General features: G+C 45.4%; 1 protein-coding gene across 1 annotated transcript in view; it reads left to right on the top strand.

Moving 5' to 3' along the window:
* Window positions 1-23,594, top strand: part of RAB38 (RAB38, member RAS oncogene family) — a 35,069-nt gene that overhangs the window by 6,895 nt on the left and 4,580 nt on the right. Inside the window, exon 2 of the mRNA XM_083436893.1 lies at window positions 11,090-11,370. Within this exon, the coding sequence (XP_083293019.1) occupies window positions 11,090-11,370 (281 nt within the window). The remainder of the gene's footprint in view (window positions 1-11,089; window positions 11,371-23,594) is intronic.

The raw sequence follows: 23,594 nt of genomic DNA, 5'->3' as shown, positions 1-23,594 counted from the left end.
ACTAATCCACACCTAATGACCCACCTAAGTGGGATTCAGGAAATCACTCAAGAAATCACTCAAGATATCCCTCAAGTAATTAAGGAACAAAAGAAGAAAAGGCACACTAGCCTGGGAACCTCCTCTCTGCCCAGAACATTGGAGGCTATACACCACACCTCCTCAACAGTATTTATAGGAACTCAAACACTGAGATCCTGCTCTGTTCCAGTAACAAGAAGCCGAAAGCACCAGCCTGAAGATGACGAGTGAGACCTCGTCGAAACGTCGCCTAGACACCCCAACTTTTACACGGGAAGACACCCGAAGACACCAAAACCTGCATATATATATATATATATATATATGTATGTATGTATGTATGTATATGTATATGTATATATATATGTATGTGTGTGTGTGTAGCTACAGCTTTAATTTCTTCAAACTCTCCTCTTACTGATTCCTCCTCCCCGTCTCTCCCTAGAATTACATAAAACGAGACCAGGGAAATAAAATTCCTAACATTCTTTTGGAATTAAAGGATTTTAGGTGCTTGTGCTGTGCGTTTGGCAGGGCCGAGCCGAACAATAATTATGCAATGGTGCCATTTGCATCTCATCCCTTTGACATTGTGCACACATACCTGGCTTGTTAAACTGCCTCTATACCTCTAGAATCCTGCACTAGCGCTAAGTCTTTACATTCTTATACATTGCACTGGTGGCTACTGTGGAACTCCTTCCCACGTTCCTGGGTTCCTCAGTGAAATCTCCGGCTACATAGGAGGAGTTCACCTAGTTGCCTATTCCTATTCTGCTGTTGCCCCGCCCATGGAAATTACTCATGTGGGGAGGAGCCACACTGTTGACTGTTCTAATGGAGGCTGGTATGCAGGGAGATGTGGGAGACCAACAGTTTGTTGTTGTTGTTGTTTAGTCATTTAGTAGTGTCTGACTCTTCGTGACCCCATGGACCAGAGCACGCCAGGCACTCCTGTCTTCCACTGCCTCCCGCAGTTTGGTCAAACTCATGCTGGTAGCTTCGAGAACACTGTCCAACCATCTCGTCCTCTGTCGTCCCCTTCTCCTTGTGCCCTCCATCTTTCCCAACATCAGGGTCTTTTCCAGGGAGTCTTCTCTTCTCATGAGGTGGCCAAAGTATTGGAGCCTCAGCTTCACGATCTGTCCTTCCAGTGAGCACTCAGGGCTGATTTCCTTCAGGATGGATAGGTTTGATCTTCTTGCAGTCCATGAGACCAACAGTAGGCGGAGCCAAAGCCAGTGTCCCATTTTCCCATGCAGACCAGCCTTCTTTGGACTCCACCTGACCATCTTGGGCTCCTCTCTTGCAATCTGCACCGCCAGCCTCCATGCCACCAACATAACAGAAAATGGGTGTCTTATCTCTGCATGCAAAAGTGCAGGATAGTAGCTCGTATTTGCACTTGCTTATGGTGTTTGGAACTCGTAACTTGTAAGACGAGCCTGCTGGATCAGGCCCGTGGCCCTTCTAGTCCAGCATCCTCTTCTTGTGGAGGCCAACCAGATCCCCGTGGGAAACCCACAAGCAGGACCTGAACGCAAACTCACTTTCCCCTCTTGAGGTTTCCAGAAAGTGGTATTCAGAAGCAATGCTGCTTCCGTCCATGGAGGCAGAACATAGTCATCATGGCTACTAGCGACCATTGACAGACTTACTCTCCATGAGTTTGTCTTAAAACCATCTAAGTTAGTGGAGATCACTTGTCTCCTGTGGGAGCAAGTTCCCTAGTTTAGCTATGTGCTGCATGAAGTATATTCCTTCATTTGAACCTTCCAGCATTCAGCTTCATCGTATGTCAATGATGATGGTGGTGATGGTGATGGTGATGATGATGATGATGTTAATAATAATAATAATAATAATAATAATTTATACCCCACCCATCTGACTGGGTTTCCCCAGCCACTCTGACGGCTCCCAGCAGAATATTAAAAACAGAATAAAACATCAAACATTAAAAACTTCCCTAAACCAGGGCTGCCTTCAGATGTCTTCTAAAAGTCAGATACAGTGGTACCTCGGGTTACATACGCTTCAGGTTACAGACTCCGCTAACCCAGAAATATTACCTCGGGTTAAGAACTTTGCTTCAGGATGAGAACAGAAATCGTGCTCCAGTGGCGCGGCGGAAGCAGGAGGCCCGATTAGCTAAAGTGGTGCTTCAGGTTAAGAACAGTTTCAGGTTAAGAATGGACCTCCAGAACGAATTAAGTACTTAACCAGAGGTACCACTGTATTGTTTATTTCCTTGACATCTGATGGGAGGGCGTTCCACAGGGCGGGCGCCACCACCAAGAAGGCCTTCTGCCTGGTTTCCTGTAACTTGGCTTCTTGCAGTAAGGGAACCGCCAGAAGGCCCTCAGAGCTGGACCTCAGTGTCCGGGCTGAACAATGGGGGTGGAGACGCTCCTTCAGGTATACAGGACCAAGGCCGTTTAGGGCTGTAAAGGTCAGCACCAACACTTTGAATTGTGCTCGGAAACATACTGGGAGTTCTAGTGTTAGCATGATTACTATTATTGGGGAGAATTGTAGCAAATGTTAACAACCTGAATGCATTAGAATAGCAGTGATATTAAAATGCTCTCTTTTATAAGTTGGATAATATCTAAAGAGAGAGCACCATAGACACATAGGAAGCTGCCTTACATTGAATCAGACCATTTTATCCAGCTCAATATAATCTACACTGACCTGCAGCAGCTCAGAGGGTTGAAAATGGGGCCTTTTGAATCAAAACAGATGTTCTACCACTGAGCTAAGGCCCTTTCCCCATGATTTTACAATCCTTCCAATTTGTGCAAGGAAGACTAGTACAACAAATCATGTGCTGGAAGATCATATGATGTAGCTTTCAGGCAGATCGCTAAAGATTTGGAAGTAATTATAAAAAATGCTCTGGGTTTTAATGAGCTGCACAACCTTTGAATTATGCCACAGGGCAGAAAGAATTACTGCAGTGTATTTGCAAGAGCAGAGTTTTGCTAAACTAGGAGTGGGCAATGTTTTTGGCCACATGCAGAGGTGAGTGGTTGTTAGGGATTGCACACTCATGTGCACACACACACACACACACACACACACATGTATGAACCCTTCCTTTCTCTCTCTCTCTCTCTCTCTCTCTCTCATGCACAAACCACTTATGATTTGTGGAAATCATACTTTGTTATTACACCAGAGCTGGCCAACCACAGCTTACTGTTTCTGATATAATAACAAACTATGTTTTCCCACAAAAACCGAAGTAATACCGAATATAGCAAACCAGTGGCGTAGCGTGGGGGGGGTGCAGGGGGGCCGGCCGCACCGGGCGCAACATCGGGGGGGGGGGGCGCTCGCACTCGCAGCTCTCTGCCCCTACCTGGCTCACTCACTCTCTCTCACTGCAGTGCTGGCTGTGCGAATCCGATCCGAGCCGCCGGGTCACCGCCCACTGTGGAGGGGAGGGTGCCAGGCGTGCGGTGCGGTGCAGAGAGAGAGCGAGGGACTATCTGGGGGAGGGACAGTGCAGCGGGGGGGGGGGACAAATTACTTGCCTTGCCCCGGGTTAAGGGGCGCAAATTACTTGCCTTGCCCTGGGTGCTGACAACCCACGCTACGCCACTGTAGAAAACGAGAAGGGACAGAGATGGGAAGAGAGAGTACACATACACAAGTCTTCTTTGCATAAGACTTAATGGACTTCACATTACAGGTGAGCTATGTTTGAACATGGAACACCGTGGTTGGTTTTCTAAAGTATGGTAAGCATAGACCATGGTTTGATGTGATATCTGAATTGACTTGAGTCACTGCCTCACACCAAGATCTCATTTAGTATTATTCGGCTGGTTTGCATGTGGTTCTAAACCATGGTTAGCATGGTTCTAAACCGTGGTTAGCACCATGTGGATCGAAGTATCAGAGTTACACACTCCTCTATCCTCCTTCAAGCTGTGTGGGACAATGACCTCTGCTGAGCTTACTTGCAGTTACAAAGGATGTTGGCTGTGAATACGGGCTTAAATCAAGCAATGTTTTGTTGCTTAACAAGCCAACTTCAAACCATGGGTTATGAAGCTGGCTAGTTTAAGTAGCCATTGTTTCTTGCAAACCAGGATTAATCATTCTCAAGGAATGCTTAAAACTTGCCAGAGTCTGTCCTAGTTGGCTTTCTAGTCAGGCTTTCTAATGCTTCTTTACAAAATGCTGAACCAGTTCATTAAATTTTTGGCTACTAACTGACTCAGATACAGTATATACATTACTTTTGTAGGGCTATAAGCTTTAATCAGTACAGTACAAACATTAGTACATTTAGCTAATTGGTCAGTCATCTAAATAATTGGTTGGGTTGGACAATCCAATTTTTGGTCATTATTTGGGGTGGTTGCTGCGGGAAGTTGAGGTTAATTTGGTTCTGCTTTAATAGAAAACAGAATATCAAAGATGTCCTTTGCATCTAAGGGATCGCTTTTGTTAATTAAATTGCAGCTTATCTTAATCTTCCATTGATATCTCAAAAGGCAACTCTATTAAGATTGCAGTACTATGAAAATGAATTTACATTGAATTGATTCAGTAGTTGATTAATTGGTTAAAAGACCATGGGGAAGAGATTTTCAACCGCAATCACACGGGATGTGGGATGGGTATTAACAGTTTAGCCATCCCACTAGCTCAGGTTGAGTGAGAATACTTGGTATTAGCATGCACAGTCTAAATACTAGTGTGTATGTTAATGACAAGTCTCTCTCTTTTTCATCTTCCTCTTCTAAGCATTTTAATCTCTGTGCCTCACATGGAAGCCAGCCTCTGTAATGAATGGATGGGTTCATTTCCCATGCCTGCCAGTTTCCCCTTCAAAAACAGAAGCCTTTGGGAACCCAGAGATACTCTTCAAGGGCTTAGAAAGATTGTAAGGCAAATATGAGTATTATTATGCATTAGTGTGGAGAGCATTAGCGTGTACCTTTTCTGGAGCGCAAACGGGTTGCATGCAAAAGTGAGATAGTCATGGCGCTTTCTTGGTCAAGGTCCCCTGACAGAGGCCTCTTTTTGTAAAATGGGGGAGGGGTTTTCTTCCTTACCTCTCGCAACTGGGAACATGCTGTGGTTCATGAAAAATGCCCTCAGCGTCCAAGCACCAGAGGTTGTGTTGTGACACATGGGGAGCCATCCACTGGGAAGTTCACAGATTATCTGTTTCATTTTATTTATTTAGGCACTTAAACACTGCCTTTTCAAAGCAAAAAAGAAAAGAAAAGTCTCCGCAAAGCATCTAACAGTATTAAATGGGAATAAAATGCAGTTTTTAAACAGTAAAAAATTATTATGGCCAACCATTAGGGTAGTAAGAATGGGACGCAGATGGCGCTGTGGTCTAAACCACTGAGGCTTTTGGGATTGCCAATTGGAAGGTCAGCAGTTCAAATCCCCACTACGGGGTGAGCTCCCGTTGCTCTGTCCCAGCTCCTGCCAACCTAGCAGTTCAAAAGCACACAAGTGCAAGTAGATAAATAGGTACCGCTGCGGCAGGAAGGTAAACGGTGTTTCTGTGCGCTCTGGCTTCAATCATGGTGTTTTGTTGCACCAGAAGGGGTTTAGTCATGCTGGCCACATGACCCGGAAAGCTGTCTGTGGACAAACGCCAGCTCCCTTGGCCTGAAAGTGAGATGAGCGCCCCAACCCCATAATTGCCTTTGACTGGACTTAACCCTCCAGGGGTCCTTTACCTCTTCACCTTAGGTTAGTAATATATTAAAAGCATTCTTTTGCCATTCTAACAGACATGGCTTCCCTCCAAGATTCTTGGGAGCTGTAGTTTGCTAAGGGTATTGCGAACTAGAGGGGCAGCACCCTTAACAAATTACAACTTCTGCGATTCTTTGGGGGAAAACTAACATGTTTGGTAACAAACTAGGTGAGAGTGTTTTAAATCTATGGCATGGATGTGGCCCCATTGCTTTCAGTGGAACTACCCTGAATATGGGTATTGCCTAGTACAACCCCTGAAAATAAGTCTCTGAATCTCCTTGGCACATACAAGAAGTGCAAAACGACCGCAGTTCACGTCAAGGGGCTTACTGTGGAAGACTTTCCCTGGTTTTGTTAATGGAAGGGTGGAACTGTTTTGATCCTCTACAGGCATCCGAAATCTCTTGAGATTGCCATGCCCTCCCCCTCAAGGGGCTGAGCTAGCCATGACAGGGGGAAACCTATGTGAAGAATCAGTTCAATTCATTCAGCGTGCCAGGCGTGGAGAAGTTAAAGATAACAGAATCATAGAATTGAAGAGTTGAAAGGGACCCCAAGGCACATCTAGTCCAGCCCCTTCAATGCAGGAATCTCAACGAAAGCATCCATGAGGGATGGCCGTCCAATCTCTGCTTAAAAACCTCCAGTGTAGGAGAGTCCAACACCTCCTGAGGGAGTCTGTTCCCTCAGAAAGTTCTTCCTGATGTTGAGTCAGAATTTCCTGTCTTGAAACCCGCTTTATCGCTACCCGAAGGAGTCTCAAAGTGGCTAACATTCTCCTTTCCCTTCCTCCCCCACAACAAACACTCTGTGAGTTGAGTGGGGCTGAGAGACTTCAGAGAAGTGTGACCAGCCCAAGGTCACCCAGCAGCTGCATGTGGAGGAGCAGGGAATCGAACCCGGTTCACCAGATTACGAGTCTACCACTCTGAACCACTACACCACACTGGCTCTCATTCAAAGATGCCTCTGAAAAGGGCAGAGGGGAACATGATGGTGGTGGGGTATTGGGTTTCATGAACTAAACGAGATACAGTGGACACTCGGGTCGTGAACGTGATCCATGCGGGAGGCACGTTCGCAACCCGCAGCATACACAACCCGCAGTGTCGCATGTGCGAGATTTAGTGCATTTGCGCATGCGCGAGCGCCCAAACCCGCAAGTAACCCATTCCGGTACTTCCGGGTTTGGCACAGTGCACAACCCAAAAGCGCACAACCTGAAGCATCTGTAACCCGAGGAATGACTATATCTTCTTTTCGGCTCACAGGTGTTGAAAAATCCCATGCTCACTCACAGTAGACTGGGCTGTTTGTGGGCAGACTTGCAGCCCAGAAGCACTTTCCAGATTCAACACATGGCACCATGTAGAGGCCTGTCCACTCTGTTCTGTCCCCTTCCATATAAAAGAGGCGCAGGTGGGGGGCGGAGTCCACTTTTAAAGGGAATGAATTTTTTGAAGAAAAAAATTGGGGTGAGGTTCAGCACAGAACTAGTATATAGAGTCTTCACCCATTTCCTTCTGCAATTCCTCTCTGCTAGAATTTAGAACCTCTCTCTCTCTCTCTCTCTCTCTCTCTCTGTGTGTGTGTGTGTGTGTGTGTGTGTGTGTGTGACTGGCAGACCTCTGACCTCTTGGGCCAAAAGGGAAATGCTAGATTTATTTGAACTTTTTCACTCCTAAGAATCCTTCAGCCCTCCTCATTTCCCTGCAGAGGTTTTGCAAAATTCACTGTGCGCAATTCTCTTGCTGTAAGCTACTGCTCTGAAAATTAATTGAATTTTTTAGAAGGAGGTATGCTGGCATACAAGGGAATCTTCTCAGGGAGGGGGTGGTTGGAGAACACATGATATAGCCACTCATCTGATTAGGCTGTGGAGAAAGATCATAAGGCATTTAATGCAGGAAATGGTCCAAAAGAGTTGTGTGCATTTTTGTGTGCGTGCGTGACCTTCGCTTCTCCCCAAAAAGATCATGCTTCGAGTTTAGCGTCATCAATGGATAGCAGTGTTAAATAAGAGAGAAAGAATCAAAGACAGAAGTTCACTTTTGGATTTTCTGAATCATGTGAATGAATTTGTGCCCTCCTTTTTAAAAAAGAAAGAAATGTTAGCTTATTGAACAATAGCTCAGTGTTGCAAACCTGTGATATTGTCTGTGTCATAAATGGGACAGCTCGTGGCTGTGTGCTTTTGGCCATTGTGCATTTGGAAGAAGAAGAAGAAGAAACACATGATGTGGGGGGGGGGGAGCAGAGGAATTGGGGTGGTGGATCTGGACTCTGAAAGTTGCGACCTTCCAACCCATCTTCCTTGGAAGAGCTCAGGCTGCTCTGCTGCTTGGCTTCAGAGATGGAAGCAGGAGTTTTCAAGCTGTGTCCCAATGGAATCTTGGGGTTCTTTGGGAGATTTCTTGAAAGGGATACCCATAATGGCAAATGAGCCTCTTTGCATGGCAAGACCCCCTCCCCCCCTTGTGAAATAAAGACAGAGGACACTTTATTTAAGGTTAATGGGCGTAAAAGGCCACAACTTTATTGATTACAGGGACTGAGAGGTATTGGCTTAGGCATTGGTTCCTATCGACTAACCGGCTTCAGCCCAATTGCATGAAGACCGGTGAGGGTTAACCACCAGCGGGGGAAGTCCTGTTGAAGTACGTCAACTAGGATCCCCCAGGTGTCACCGCTCGGAGGCGTGCCTTGGGCCCACACCTCCATAGGCTTCGGACAAGGCAACGCCCCCTGGAATCCTTTACCGGACTACCCTTTGCTTTGGGAGAAGGTGATGGCGCTTCCTTTCACCCCTTCCTTTGCATAACAATACCCCTGCCAATGCCTAACCACCAATAATGGGAAAGTTGTGACGTTTGCTACGAGGTAGGCAAAAAAACCAAATGGCCAGTGCCAATTTGCCAAGTGGAAAAATTCCTACCAGGCCCCTTGACGGCGACCAACCGAGGTCCATAGCAAGGTCAGGGGAGCAACTAAAGGGCGGGTAGGGTGGGAAACCTGGTCAGCTGGAGAGGCGAAAAGAGGGCGGGCCTTGGGTGCGCCAGGCATAAATAGCCCGGGCCACGCCTCCCTGACCAGCCGATTGGCTAGGCAGGGAGCTCACACGCCCGATGATTCCCTTATTCTCACGGAGGCCAGCCCCCGCTTGTGTGGAGAGGGCATGGGCCCGCAACCCCACCTCCTCTCCAGCTCGGAAGTGGCTTTCTCAGAGCAAGAAAATGTTTCAGAATCTGGAGAACAGATTTCAGAACTTTTCTGGGTGGTTTCCCCCCCAATAAATTTTTCTTATTTTCCTTACACATTTTTCAAACAATACATGGATCAACATATCAACTTTTTTGCTCTGCCGAGCTTACAACTTCCCTCCTTCCCTCAGCTGGTATATCCCATATCAAATCCAACCCCGCATTCTAGCTCTTTACAACTTATCTACATTGTAGGAGTTACTTCAGTCCTGCTAGTGCTTTTAAATTTTTACAGTTATCATTTAAATATACAATAAATTTACTCCAGTCTTTCTGGAATTTCTGATCGTCCTGGTCTCAAATCCTGCAAGCCAGTTTGGCCAACTCAGCAAAATCCATCATCTCCACCTGCCACTCCGCAATAGTAGGAATTTCTTGTGTTTTCCATTTTTGGGCCAACAAAGTCCTCACGATTTCAGAACTTTTCTGTACTGAATCTGTGCCTAATGTTGACATCTACCTTTGTCTTGACCAAGATCACATACCATGCTTGGGGCTGAGCAGGAGATGAGCCTTTGCTTTCAGTATATGAAAGCAACTGCTCTCAGGGGAGGCTGCTGTAAGTGGAGCAGACTGCAGCCTCATCTCAGTAGCTGCATCACAGCACATGCCCAGTCCAATATCAGGTATTATTATTTTTGTCTGTTTCCATAATAAAAAGCATTGGTTAATTTTCTCAGTGTCTCAATGCATCTAGCAGTGCTTCTCCAAACTACTGTGTTGACGGGCTTGCTTGCATTCTTTTTAAAAAAGGGGGGTGGGAATCAACCAACAGAATTGATTTTCAGATGAGTTTTGCCAAGTAATAGCTTTTCGAACAATCTGTTGTAGAGTGAATATCTGTTCACAGCCTGATCTGCTTGGGCGAGCTAACCAGGCCTATTTTCTGTATATTTGATAAGGCCATCTATGTTTTTGTTGGGTTTCTTCAGTGCTTTCTCTCTCATCTCCCATCACATGTCCCATATTCCTGCCGCCAATATTCCATTACTAAATCATGACAGTGGAGTGACCAAAATTCCATCTCCAGGACTCAGGCTCTATAATAGAGTGGTTTAACAACCAATATCTTTTCCCAGGGAACTCTGGGAATTTTAGCTCTGTGAGGGGAAAAAGGGGGCATCCAAACCACCCTCAGCACCCTTGACAAACTGCAATCCAAGATTTTTGGGGGGAAGACCTGGCTATTTAAAGTGGTATGATACTGATTTTAATGTATATACAGTGGTACCTCGGGTTAAGAACTTAATTCATTCTGGAGGTCTATTCTTAACTTGAAACTGTTCTTAACCTGAGGTACCACTTTAACTAATGGGGCCTCCAGCTGCCGCTGCGCCGCCGCCGCACAATTCTGTTCTCATCCTGAAGCAAAGTTCTTAACCCGAGGTACTATTTCTGGGTTAGCGGAGTCTGTAACCTGAAGCGTATGTAACCTGACGTGTCTGTAACCTAAAGCCTTTGTAACCCGAGGTACCACTGTACCGCAAATGAGATTCATGTCTGAATAGGCTTGCCTGAACAAAAAAGGTTTTCAGCGAGTGATGGAAAAAGCACTGTGCTGTCAATCGGCACCAGCTTACAAGGGCAATTTGGGAGTGGTGATGTCTGTGAGCATCACACTTCCCTCCTTAAGACGGGGAGAAGCTTCCTAGGCTTTGGGAAGGAGGCACCAAGGGAAAATTTAGGTGACCAGCCTAGCCTCCCTAATCCACCGACTGCACACCACTGTTGCCAGTTCCACAGATCAAAGCAGTCAAATACTTATCATCCCTGGTTATTGGCTGTCCTGGGCCATTTCCTCATTTCACTGTAGGATTCTTGCAATTACAGCATCTCTGATGAATGACCAACCAGCTTCCTTTTAAATACAAGCAGTGAGCTTAGCACCTCCCAAAGCAGTCTGGCCAGATGAGCCTGGGATGAGATTCATCTAGGCAATGCTTATATTCTCAGGCATCCAGCCTGAATCCAGGAAACAAGCTAATCAAAAGATTCCCCCCATCTGTTTAATATTGATCTTCCTTTGTGTGCATTCATTTAACGGTGTGTGCTTTTGTCGTCTGTAGGTCAGGAAAGGTTTGGGAACATGACGCGAGTCTATTACCGAGAAGCTATGGGAGCGTTTATCGTCTTTGATGTGACAAGGCCCGCAACCTTTGAAGCGGTCACCAAATGGAAAGAGGATTTGGACACTAAGCTGAGTCTCCCCAATGGCAAACCGGTGCCGGCAGTTCTCTTGGCAAACAAATGCGACCAGGGCAAAGAGTTGCTGGTGAACAACGGCATCAAGATGGAGCAGTTCTGCAAAGAGAATGGCTTTGTGGGATGGTTCGAAACGTCAGCAAAGGTAACTAGTCCGTGCGATGTTTAAGGGGTCTGCACATGTTGTAAGATTGAAGTCGGGGTAGCAAAATCACAGCTAAGAAGCTCAAATCATATATATGACCGACACCCTTCTTTGGAAATTAAAATATTCACAGTCACATGCTTATCCAAGCATGGGCTTGCAATCTCTTCCTCTAACTTCCAAACAACTGTATTTCCTTCTCTTTCCAGAGCTCAGCACTTTCAGCCTTCTGTATCTCAGTTAGGCATGCCTTTTAGCTCCTGTGAGAGATTTCCACTTGTATCTTCTCCTGCAGCTTTTGCTCTCTTTCTTTCAAGCAGAGAAGAACTACAACACTCTATCCAACTTAGCAGTGTTCACAGTGGATTCTAAAACACAGTCACTTTGCCTCACGTAAAATGGAGTCTCTCCTTTGCTAGTTACCTCCCATGTGACCAGCGTTGAGCAATACTATGAGAACTACTAGAGAACTCTCTGGAATTCAGCTGCCAACCAGTCAAATTTAAATGCATGCATATACAAGCATTTACAATTTCTGTGAATTAAATTACTATATTGTAATAGCTTCTGCTACTCAGCTGTGAATTCCAGTCTACTGTGGTAGTGATGGGGTCCCTTCCCTCTTCTCCATCAACGTGTTGATGGGTATGCTTATTTCCCCCTTCCACTCCATGAATTGCCATTCCTTGTGACAAACTCAGCAGTTAGTATTTCCTTGTTACCCCTTTGGATACACAGCAGCGAGAGCAAGGAACATAGTGACTTTCAGTAATTGCTTTCCCGAATGTAGGAAGATCCGGCTGCTGAGAACTGAAAATGTATTTCAAATGGAGCCAAATTAGTTAGTAAGTTCAGTAGGAGAGAGTGTGTGAGTGTAGAAGTGCCTCCAGACTCGACCAGAGTGAGCTTGCAAATTAACTACATCCATTTTTTTTAATTAAAAAAAATTCTAATTATTTCAAGCTCTTAAATAACCCTATCGGGCCTCCAGTGTGCTTTGGCCAACGGCAAAGTGAAACCACCCACTACGGAGTTGAGAAAAATCAAGTTTTCATTTATTTTATGGAGGAAAGGTTCCCCCCCCCCCCATAATTCAGTTTCTCCAACACAGCCAGCAACTGTCCCACTTATGCAGCAGATTCAAGACATACCCATTGCAGGGGGCTGGACTAGATGCCCTTTGGGTGGCTTCCAACTCTTAAGATTCTATGATTCTACCAAAGGAAGTACTTGGTCACAGGATAGCAACATTTCTCTCACTCACGAGGTCTAGCGGTCGGTGATGCCTCTGAGAATAAATGGCTTTTCTTTATAGAACTCATAAATATAACATGTGGAATTCATTTGCCAAAAAAAAAAAATGTGTTGGCTGCTGCTGACTCCAAAAGCTTTTCAGAAAGGATCTGGCATCTTTGGGGGAAACAAATTTATCAATGGGCAGCAGCTATGGCTGCTGAGAATTGACCATCGAAGTTCAATGGCATTGACTTCATTCATTTGAAGCCTGGACATGACTGGGGCTTTTGGCTGCACATGCAGCCCCCATCACATCAATGAGCAAACAAAGTAGTTCCATTGACCGTCGCTTCCTGTTTCCTCTGAACCTGGTAACAATTGTTTCCAGCTTCAGAAGAGGCCAGAATAACAAAACATGCTTTAGTATGCAAAAGGAAAGGCTGTAAGTCAATCTTGTAACCTATGTTGCTTTGAAGTTGGCTTAATATTCTGGCTTGTTCCAAATCTGTTGACCATAGTTTCCTAGTTTGGGCAAACTATACTTTCGGGAACTATAACTAGTGGAAGACTTCGTGCTTCGTTTCTCAGCTCTCACAAAGCGAGAGGTGCAAGAACTGCATGCAGTACCAAAAACTTGCTCGTCTCTCAACTGCAATGAGTACTGCAATGCGCTCTACGTGGGGCTACCTTTAAAGTTGACCCGGAAACTACAACTAATCCAGAATGCGGCAGCTAGACTGGTGACTGGGAGCGGCCACCAAGACCACATAACACCGGTCTTGAAAGACGTACATTGGCTCCCAGTATGTTTCTGAGCACAATTCAAAGTGTTGGTGCTGACCTTTAAAGCCCTAAATGGCCTCGGCCCAGTATACCTGGAGGAGCGTCTCCACCCCCCATCATTCAGCCCTGAGGTCCAGCTCCGAGGGCCTTCTGGTGGTTCCCTCCCTGTGAGAAGTGAGGTTACAGGGAACCAGTCAGAGGGCCTTCTCGGTAGTGGCACCCACCCTGTGGAAGGCCCACCCATCAGATGTCAAGGAAATAAACAACTGTCTGACTTTTAGAAGACATCTGAAGGTAGCCCTCTTTAGGGAAGTTTTTAATGTTTGATGTTTTTGTGTGTTTTTAGTCTTCTCTTGGGAGCCTTCCAGAGTGGCTGGGGAGACCAAGCCAGATGGGCGTGATATAAATAATAAATTATTATTATTATTATTATGACAGAGGTATGCTTCTCTCAACTGGTCCATTGGGTTGGATCCGAAGCTCCCCCCCCCCCTATGAATCTGTCAGAGGGAGGCTTTTACCATCACAGCCTTCTTGTGAGTTTTCCTTGGTCTCTACGGCATGTTTGATTCTTTCAAATCACCTTGGTTGAAGCCTGTGGTGCAAAACGTAGCTCAGTAGGTCTGTCACCCTCTTACCTGTGAACTGTGGGGTCCGAAGGGTGTCAAATCAATTGCTGAACAGGGGCGTTAGGATATCGATTTCCAAGAGCATCAAGGAATTCTGTGAGAACCCTGTTTCCCTCAGTCACTGGTACCATGTCCCTTCTGTAAAGATGGAAAGCCATACTTGGGAAAGTTAACTATCCCTAAATATAGGAAGTTTCTTTCTCTTTGACAAGGTTTAACGTTCCAATTTGTTAGATGGCAGATACCACAAAACCCCAAAGAACAAAAGATGCTGCCTTTTTAAAAATGTTGCAGTTGAGTCTATCTTTCATCCCCCCTCCTTTTTTCTTTTTTTTACTATGGTTTTTATCAAGAGGCTAGGAAAGACCTAATATATCCCATTAATTCCTTCCTGGCTTCTCTTTTGAGTGTCTTATGATCAGTCTGCTTCAAGGCTCCAGTAAGTCGATCACAGATGGCAAAGTTTTTGAATGTGGCTGTTTTTGTTAGAGCATTTCTGGTCGCCCTACACACAGAGAGACTCACACTGCTTAGTGTTGTTATAACTCTGTGTTTTATTTGAGCTGCATTAATGTGCATTTCTCTTTACGTTATTTATTGCTAATTGTTGTGTTATAGTTGTCCACAGACTGCAAATAAAGAAAGTCAGTTAGTTCTGAGAAGTGGTGGCCTGGTTTCTCCATTCCTAAAGCTGATGTTGGCTCTTTGAGCGAAATAAAGCGGGCACTTTTACTGTTCCCATCTTATTTCCCTCCCCTGTTCTAATTGACATGGGCGAGGCAGGCGGGCAGGGAGAAAGGATTCAACATCCTCTTCAAAGCATGGCTCTACATGGCTTTAATCAGCAAAATGAAAACAGGGGGATCCTAATCATGGATCTCCTGCACAGTGTCTTCATCAGCCTAAAAAAAGCAGAATTTTTTTTTCCCCTTGCATAATTAGCTCTCTGGAGATTTAGGGGAATCTGCATGCAATTGCTATAGATTTTGGAAGGAACGCCACATCTTGGCAGGGAGAGCTCAGACATAAATCTGTAAGCTTAACCTTAGCTGTTGTGTAGCAGGCCCTGCGATAAGCTGAGTCCAAAACATGAGCTGTTCTAGTAATTATTGCTAACGTCTTGCGCATGGCGCACAGCCAATGCCATGCTCTGCCTTGATTTGTTTCTCCGTTTTTGTTGCCGTTCATGCAACAAAATGAAAGGGCTTGTAGATCAGTGGTAGTTCATCGGCTTTGTGTACAAAAGGTCCCTGGTTCAATCCCTAACAGAATCTCTAGATGGGACTGGGAGAAGCTCCCTGTTGAAAATCCTTCAGAGCCTCTGCCTGTCAGTGTAGGCAATGCTGAGTTAGGTGGACCAATGTAAAAGGCAGATTCCTAAACAGTGGTTCCTAAACAGTGGCAAAACGCTTCGGGTTTTGCATTTTCAGGTTGCGGACTGCGGGAAACCCGAAAGTACCAGAAAGGGTTACTTCCGGGTTTCGCCACTCGCACATGCGCAGAAACGCTAAATCATGTTTTGCGCATGCACAGAAGCATCAAATCGCGTCACGTGTGTGCAGGCGTGGTGCTGCAGCTTACGAATGCTGTGGGTTGTGGACGTGCCTCAGTCACGGATTACATCTGCAACCCGAGGCTCTACTGTACTCCTCCTTAAGGCTGTAGGTTGCTATCTTTCTATATAATAAAAATGTAAGGCAGTCACACTGCAGCACCCTCTGGAGGATATACCGTGCTGCATCACAGTCCTGGATCTGCATGAAATTGGGGTGCGGGAGGAGATTGAAAGGGAAGAGCAGGTTTTTAAATGGCAGTTTTGAACAACAGGAGAAGTTTGGAAAATGCAGGGATGGTGGAATTCAGGGGAACCCTGAGGATATGTGAGGGGGATGAAGAAATTGCGAGGATGTGGGTTGCTTGAGGGAGCTGTTGAGGATATGTGAGTCTGAATGAGGGGTAAAGGGCAGGATGGAGGGCTGGCAAGGTTGTGACACAAGGAGGGGTAGGTGCCCTTCGTGTACAGGGCATGTGAGATAGAAAGTTTTGGGTATTATGCAGCTACTATCTTAGTTTTCTGCCTTGCCCCATCCCTAAGGGCAGGGGTGGATAGGAACCATTTTTAAAAAAGAAGAACACAGGAATGTCAGCAAGATAAGATAGCCACTTAAAATATATATAGGTGAAATCTGCCATTTTGTTTTGTTTATTTAAAAATGTTTTATTGGAGATACATGAGCATTGCACACCCTGAAATGATCTTGATTCGTTGTATGTTTTCTAAGCAAGTGTGCCCCAAATACTCAACAAACACTTTCTCCCTGCAGCCCCCACACCCTAAATCTGCTCTGGGACCCTCTGGATCAGCTTTAGGTGGTAGGGGCTGCAGTCGGGGGGGGGGCATCTCATTGGTTTGAGCAGGAGTCTGTTTGTAACGTGGGTGGCGCTGTGGTTTAAACCACAGAGCCTAGGGCTTGCCAATCAGAAGGTTGGCGGTTCGAATCCCCGCGACAGGGTGAGCTCCCGTTGCTCGGTCCCTGCTCCTGCCAACCTAGCAGTTCGAAAGCACGTCAAAGTGCAAGTAGATAAATAGGTACCGCTCCGGCAGGAAGGTAAACGGTGTTTCCGTGCACTGCTCTGGTTCGCCAGAAGCGGCTTAGTCATGCTGGCCACATGACCCGGAAGCTGTCTGTGGACAAATGCCGGCTCCCTTGGCCAGTAAAGCGAGATGAGCACCACAATCCCAGAGTCGTCCACGACTGGACCTAATGGTCAGGGGTCCCTTTACCTTTACCTGTTTGTAAAGTTCTGTGTGTCCCTCAGTGAGTACGGTACCCTTCATCAGTAGAGCATGCGGCTTAATCTTAGGACTGTGGGTTCAAGATCCACATTGGGCAATAGATTCCTGCATTGCAAGGGGGCTGGACTAGATAACCCTCGTGGTCCTTTCCATCTCTCCAATTCTATGATTCTATGAACAGGCAAAGAAGCATGTGAGATGCAGAATAGAAGTGTTGTAAGTACACAAGATTTGTGCCAGCCTTAGTGAACCTGATGATCCCCAGCTGTTTGGGGCTACAACTCCCGCCAGTGCCAGCTGGGACTGATGGGAATTGTAGTCCAAGACAGCTGGAGGACACCTGGTTGACACAGACTGATCTATGCCTATTTTTAGCTCTGAGGTTTTGGAGGGCAAACACTGAGCTGCATCTATCTCTGAGAAGGAAATGGACCTGAATCCTGATCTCCCCGCTCCAAACCCAGCATGTTTGCCACTGCACAGCACTCAGTGGCGTAGCGTGGGTTGTCAGCACCCGGGGCAAGGCAAGTAATTTGCGCCCCCTAACCCGGGGCAAGGCAAGTAATTTGTGGCCCCCCCCCCCGCTGCACTGTCCCTCCCCCAGATAGTCCCTCGCTCTCTCTCCGCACCGCACCGCACGCCTGGCACCCTCCCCTCCACAGTGGGCGGCGACCCGGCGGCTCGGATCGGATTCGCACAGCCAGCACTGCAGGGAGAGAGAGTGAGTGAGCCAGGTAGGGGCAGAGAGCTGCAAGTGTTTTCGCCCCCCCCCCCCCGATGTTGCGCCCGGTGCGGCCGGCCCCCCTGCACCCCCCACGCTACGCCACTGACTGCACTATTCCCCCTGCGTGAGCATTTCCACTTTGCTCTGCTGACATTTTCTAAAGAAGCCGTTATAAGATAGCCAGAACTACCGCATAGAGATGAGATAAGTATTAGGTCGGTACTCAGGAAGTAATGGGCTTCCTTTGCAGTTCTGCTTCGCTTCCGTTGTGACCCGTGGAAGCTACTTCATTAGAACATGAGAAGAGTCTTCCGGTTCAGACCAACGTCCCATTTACTCCAGCAGTTTGTTCTCCCAGTGGCCAACCAGAAGCCTATGGAAAGCCCTCAAACAGGGTCTGAGCACCGGTGGGCAAGAGGGTTATAACCAGAGCCTGAAAACACTTTGTAAAATTAATTGCAAATATATTAGCAGAAAACCAGCTGAATGCATCTCGCTGATGATAGCTTCTGTTTGTTTTGGCCAGTGTGCTCCTGGGGTCTTACACTGGACCCAGAGCCATTGGAGGTATCCTCTTTCAATAATGGTCTGTTATCAGGGCTAGATTTAGATTTAGATAGGTAATGGGGCCCTTTATATGTCCAGCTGTCCTTTGTCAACAACAAATTCTCACTGTTTTTTTGTGTTGAACATATGCCACATGGTAACTTATGGACCTAATAGGTATCTAAAGCCATTTGCACATAACAAAATATGTATTTTATGTAGGCACCCTATATATAGAAATGAGCAAACCAGTGATATTTTAGGGAGCAGGCTAGCAGGCAGGGCCCATTACTTACATCATAGGAGCCTACACAACACCAAACGCTGTTGCTGTATGTAGGTTTTATTTTAATACTTTTTTATCTTATATTTTGGAAATGTACACCCAGGGGTTTTTTTTCCTTTAATTTTTTTTGGGGGGCCCCCAAGAGAGTGGGGCCCTAAGCTAAAATTTGTTTAGCTTATACGTAAATCCAGCACTGTCTGTTATGTCCCTGCTAGGCCAAGGCCTGGTGACCATGGCAACCGTTTATCTATCCTTCGCCTCATTTCAGAATCCAGAGGTCCAGATTGAGAAACATCTCTGTTCTTCTCATTGCAACAGGATACAAGCTGTTAATGAGCTGCAGTTGTTCTGAACTAAAGATTCTTTTCATTTTCCTAGCTCAGAAAGCCCCTTCTTCAGCATCGCTGGATAGGGATGGGTGAATCTGTCAATGTTGGTTTCTCAAATTTTCTCATTTCCCCCCTATCTTAAATTCATATATATATGAATATATATATATAAAGAATCCGTTCCAGGAGTCTTTTCGTCTTGCGGTTTTTTCGTCTTGCGAAGCAAGCCCATTGACGTAGTAGCGCTATTAGCGCTATTGGCTAAAAAAGGGCTAAAAACGGCTTTTTTAGGGGGGGGATTAGCGGTTTTGCTGCTAAAATGCTTTTAGCAGCTTAGCGATTCAGAATAAGGGGTTTTGGAGCAAAAAAAAAATTCGGTTTTTTCCGTCATTTTTCGTCTTGCGAAGCAAGCCCATAGGGAAATTTGTCTTGCGAAGCGCCTCTGCAGACGGAAAACCCTTTCGTCTTGCGGGTTTTCCGTCTTGCGAGGCATTCGTCTTGCGGGGCACCACTGTATATATATAATTTTTATTGGTTTTACATAAATTTATACATTTTAACTTTAACCATTTCAAAACATTAAAATAAAAAAGTTCTTTTGAACCTTTGGACCTCCTACCCTCCCTCCATTGTTTCCATTTCCAAAGAAAATATTTTTGTTCTTTTTCTGCATCTTTTACCTTTATCTATCTGTTATATATTCATAGTTTCCAAAGTTCATTTCACATTACAAGTGTCATTGTATCCCTGCCAATGATTTTAACTGTTTACACTGGTCTTTTAAATACTATAAAAAAATTATTCCAGTCTTTTAGAAATACTTGAACTTCCTGGTTTCTGATCTGGTTTTTCCCCCAATCTTAAATTCAGATCCCTCACATTTTTGCATCGATTTGCATTTTTTTTTAAGTTCTCATGAAAATTGACCATCATTTTAGTGTGAATTTCTCCTAACGTTCACATTTTTCTTCAAAGCATTTTCCCCTACTACAAGTTTATATCTATACATGCATTTTTATGCACACACAAAAATGTGCATTTTTCTACACACCTCTTGAGTGGAGTTCTGTGTTGCAAAATTCAGGGAAGTACGAATTTTGAAAGATCCCTGTGTTTCAGTTCGTGCATTGTTTTGGAGAGTGGAAATTATGTAGGTTTTCCTTTAAATGCAAACTGAATTGAATTTCTTTCCCTTCCCTGTTTCCAGAAACCTCCCCCTCACCACCACCACCCAAAATAAAAGCAGTCCAATCGGATTTCTTTTTATACTGGAGGAATCCCAGATAAGCTTCCAGTGAACCCCAAGAATTCCCTACAGTTTGCATTGCTCTGCATCAGGGTGACACGAAGGCCTTAGCAGAATTTAAAGTGGGTGTGCACAGAAAATGGGGAAAACCCACTGCTGGCTTCAACTCTGCTCATGTGCAGCCCCTGACAGATTTACCTTCCTCCAGGAGAGTCTGTCCTTGACAGGGGGAAAAAAATATTCCTCACCCTCTGCTTTTCCATTGTACAGATGTCAGTAGCTGGAGCTACCAAGGACAGGACTGCAAATGTAAATAGTCACTGTGATTAAGTGATTAGGTTGCTGGCCTTCTGAACTGGCCTTTGACAGAACACGCCCAAGGGTGGGGGGGACGAATCTCTGCAAAGTCCCCCTCCCTCCGCTTCCTTGGTGCCTGTTGAACAGAAGGCAAGGACCTGGGGCAATCTCTGTTAACGGAGGGTGGGAATTAAAAGCGTTTATTTGTTCTCTCCATTTGCATCCAAACCCTTCAGATAGAACGCATCCAAGGGCAGCTGACACAGCAGCAATCAATAAAACAATCAGCGTTACAGAATGCAATAAAACTCAAGTTACAGCATGAATCTTAATGAAAACGAGGGCGATGAAAATGATCCATTCGAGACAGGGAGGTTTTTAAATCGGCGGGGCATCCTTAACCAAAAATATTAACTGTGTAGGTACCAGATAAGCCATTTTTTGTTGGCGGGAGAGCATTCAGCATTCACCAGTGTCACCCAGCACACTTTATTTAATGAATTAACCCTTTATTGAATTAACCCTTAAGTAAGAAACTGAATGATCTCTGCTGTTGCACTTCCCGTATACAGTTTCCCCTGGGTTTCAAAGGACACACAATTCCACCTTTCCATAAACTGCTTGACTGTGTAAATTCTAGACACAGCTTTACATCCCTAGACCATAAGAATCATCAATCCTAAGAGATTTACATGGCCAATCATAAACCATTTCATTTGGAAGTGGGAAGCAGCCCATGAAAACTAAAACTAATAAAGGCACATTATGTCAGCAAAGAAAGCAAGATGTGACAGGATTTATTTCAGGTATTAGAAATGAAAGCTCTAGGCATTAATGTTGTGTGTTTGTTTTACAGCTGTATGAAAAATGCAAAAAATTATACTGGTGACGAATTCTGAACTGCAGCCCGAAATTGCTTGAAGGCCTATTCAGTAAAGTGTCATATTTTCTCTTCAGGTTAATGTTACGATGCTCAATAACGATAAACCTGGAAGTTTTGAGCATTGTGGTGTGTGTCCTAGTAACAGAACAGAAATCCCAAAATTGTGTGCTTAAATGTGCCATGGGTGGGACATGTACCATTGAAACTATTCTAGTAGTATGTTTTTCTGCAGAATTTGTATTCCATTTCCAAAAATGCATGATAAAATGATATGGTACCTTGGTTGTTGAACGTAATCCATTCCGGAAGACCATTCAACTTCTGGAATGTTCCACAACCGAGGCGCAATGGGTGGCCAGCAATTTCAATAGAGAAACATGCCTTGGAAGCCGTTCAACTTCTGAGGCGCGTTCAAAAACGGAAGCGTTCACTTTCGGGTTTTCAGTGTCCAGGTTCTGAATTGTTCAGCTTCTGAGACGCTCGAAAACTGAGGTTCCACTGTACCAGTCAAATTGGGTCGTGTTCGGTTTTCTATTTATGGGTCATATTACTTTCACATGGTCCGCCAAAGAATGTGTGAGCTTTCCATCTGCTTGGCTGCTGTGAGAAAAGGATACTAGGCTAGATGGGGCTTTGGTCTGACCTACCTGGGTTGTTCCTAGGTTCTTAAGTGTGAGCTTCTGAATAGGGTTGACCATGTTGTATGGTGCTACTTTGACCGGGGTAGGGGGCGTCTCCTGAAATGAGGCTGAGGAATCTTGCACCAGTGATGCTTCACTTGTTTAAGGTTCCTCCACCCAGTTTTCAGAGAGCAGAGGAAATATCAGTTGCTCAAGTTGCCTTCAGCTCAAAGCATTCTACAACACCTCGACAGTCACTTATGGTCAACCAAAGGAATTTGCAGGTCTGTTCAGAATGTTGTATGATAGACTCAAGTCCTATGAGGTTGGTGCCTGCTCTCCATCCGTCGCCACCGTGTAAGCTGTTAAATTTCACAGTGAGGTGCAAGCGATCAAGAGCCAATATCTGGCTGGGTCCACCACACACAAGCATCTCTGAACGCAGCCATGCAATTAATTACCCTGAGATAAGTATTATAGACTCACAGAATTGTAGAGTTAGAAGGGACTCCAAGGGTTATCTAGTCCAACCTCCTGAGGTACAGTAAACATTTGCCTAATGTGGAGCTCGAACCCACAACCAAAGAGTCTCATGCTCCACCGACTGAGCTATCTCAGATGGGTGGGAGATTTGCTTCTATTCACTGAGCAGCCCCAACTTGGATTGGGCACATTTAGAAAGGGGTGTCCACATTTTCTCCAGCTTTTGAGAGCCAGTGTGGTGTAGTGGTTAAGAGCGGTAGTCTCGTAATCTGGGGAACTGGGTTCACGTCTCCGCTCCTCCACATGCAGCTGCTGAGTGACCTTGGGCTAGTCACACTCCTCTGAAGTCTCTCAGCCCCACTCACCTCACAGAGTGTTTGTTGTGGGGGAGGAAGGGAAAGGAGATTGCTAGCCACTTTGAGACTCCTTAGGGTAGTGATAAAGTGGGATATCAAATCCAAACTCTTCTTCTTTCCTGGTGGTGAGGAATTTCATGGGTCCATTCTGAAAGCAGAGCCCATACTGTCCAACCCTTTCAGATAAAAAACCGAGATGTGCATCTTCCGGGATGCTCTACTGGGCAAGTCACATGACCCACACAATGATCTTGCCCACAAAAAACACTTTTTCGGGGTGCAATCTCACATAACACCCCAAAATGCATTTTTTTGGCACTGTGCAAGATCACAGCCCCAAATAAAGCATTTTTCTTGGGGTGAGAGCGAGAGTGCACACTCAAAATTGCTGCTGCGATCTTGCATGAAAAAATGGGATGTCCCATTTTACCCCAATCACTGGGTGGGTATGACATGCCTGTTCAGGATTCTTAAATCCAACCCAGAGTTCATTTGTTCGCTTCAATTGCCTTTGCTATATCCAGACTCCAGTCTGTGCCACTTTCCTCCTTTTGTATGTTTGCATTTCAGATATTTATACCTTGCCTGTCATGCTAAACCTTCACAAGGACAGACAAGCAATGCATCAGGTATATAACAGGATTAAAAACAGGCCAATAAATGTCAAAACAACCCAAAACAGCAGCAGCAAAAACATTAGTCCCAGCGTGAAAGCCACAAAATCCGATGAGGTAGTACGCAAAATGGATCACCAATAAAGGGGGGGGGGGTGCACACTTCCTGGAAGACAGCTAGCAAGACATCAGTCTGATGATTATGGGGGGCCAGAGGACAGGACCTTGGAGGCCAATCGAAGGCTTGGAAAGCATTGCATGTGTGTAGTGTCATTGCTTTCATTATTATGGCATGTATGTTTGTGTTTTTACATCGTTAACTGCCCTGTGGTCTTTAGATGAAAGGTGGTATAGAAATTTAATAATAGGTGGTGGCCCTTAAAATAACAAGGTCC

The sequence above is a fragment of the Podarcis tiliguerta genome, assembly GCF_965153285.1.
Source record: "Podarcis tiliguerta genome assembly, chromosome: 4".
NCBI lineage: Eukaryota > Metazoa > Chordata > Lepidosauria > Squamata > Lacertidae > Podarcis > Podarcis tiliguerta.
Note: the sequence above shows the minus strand (reverse complement) of the source record. Positions and strands in the feature narration are given on the sequence as shown.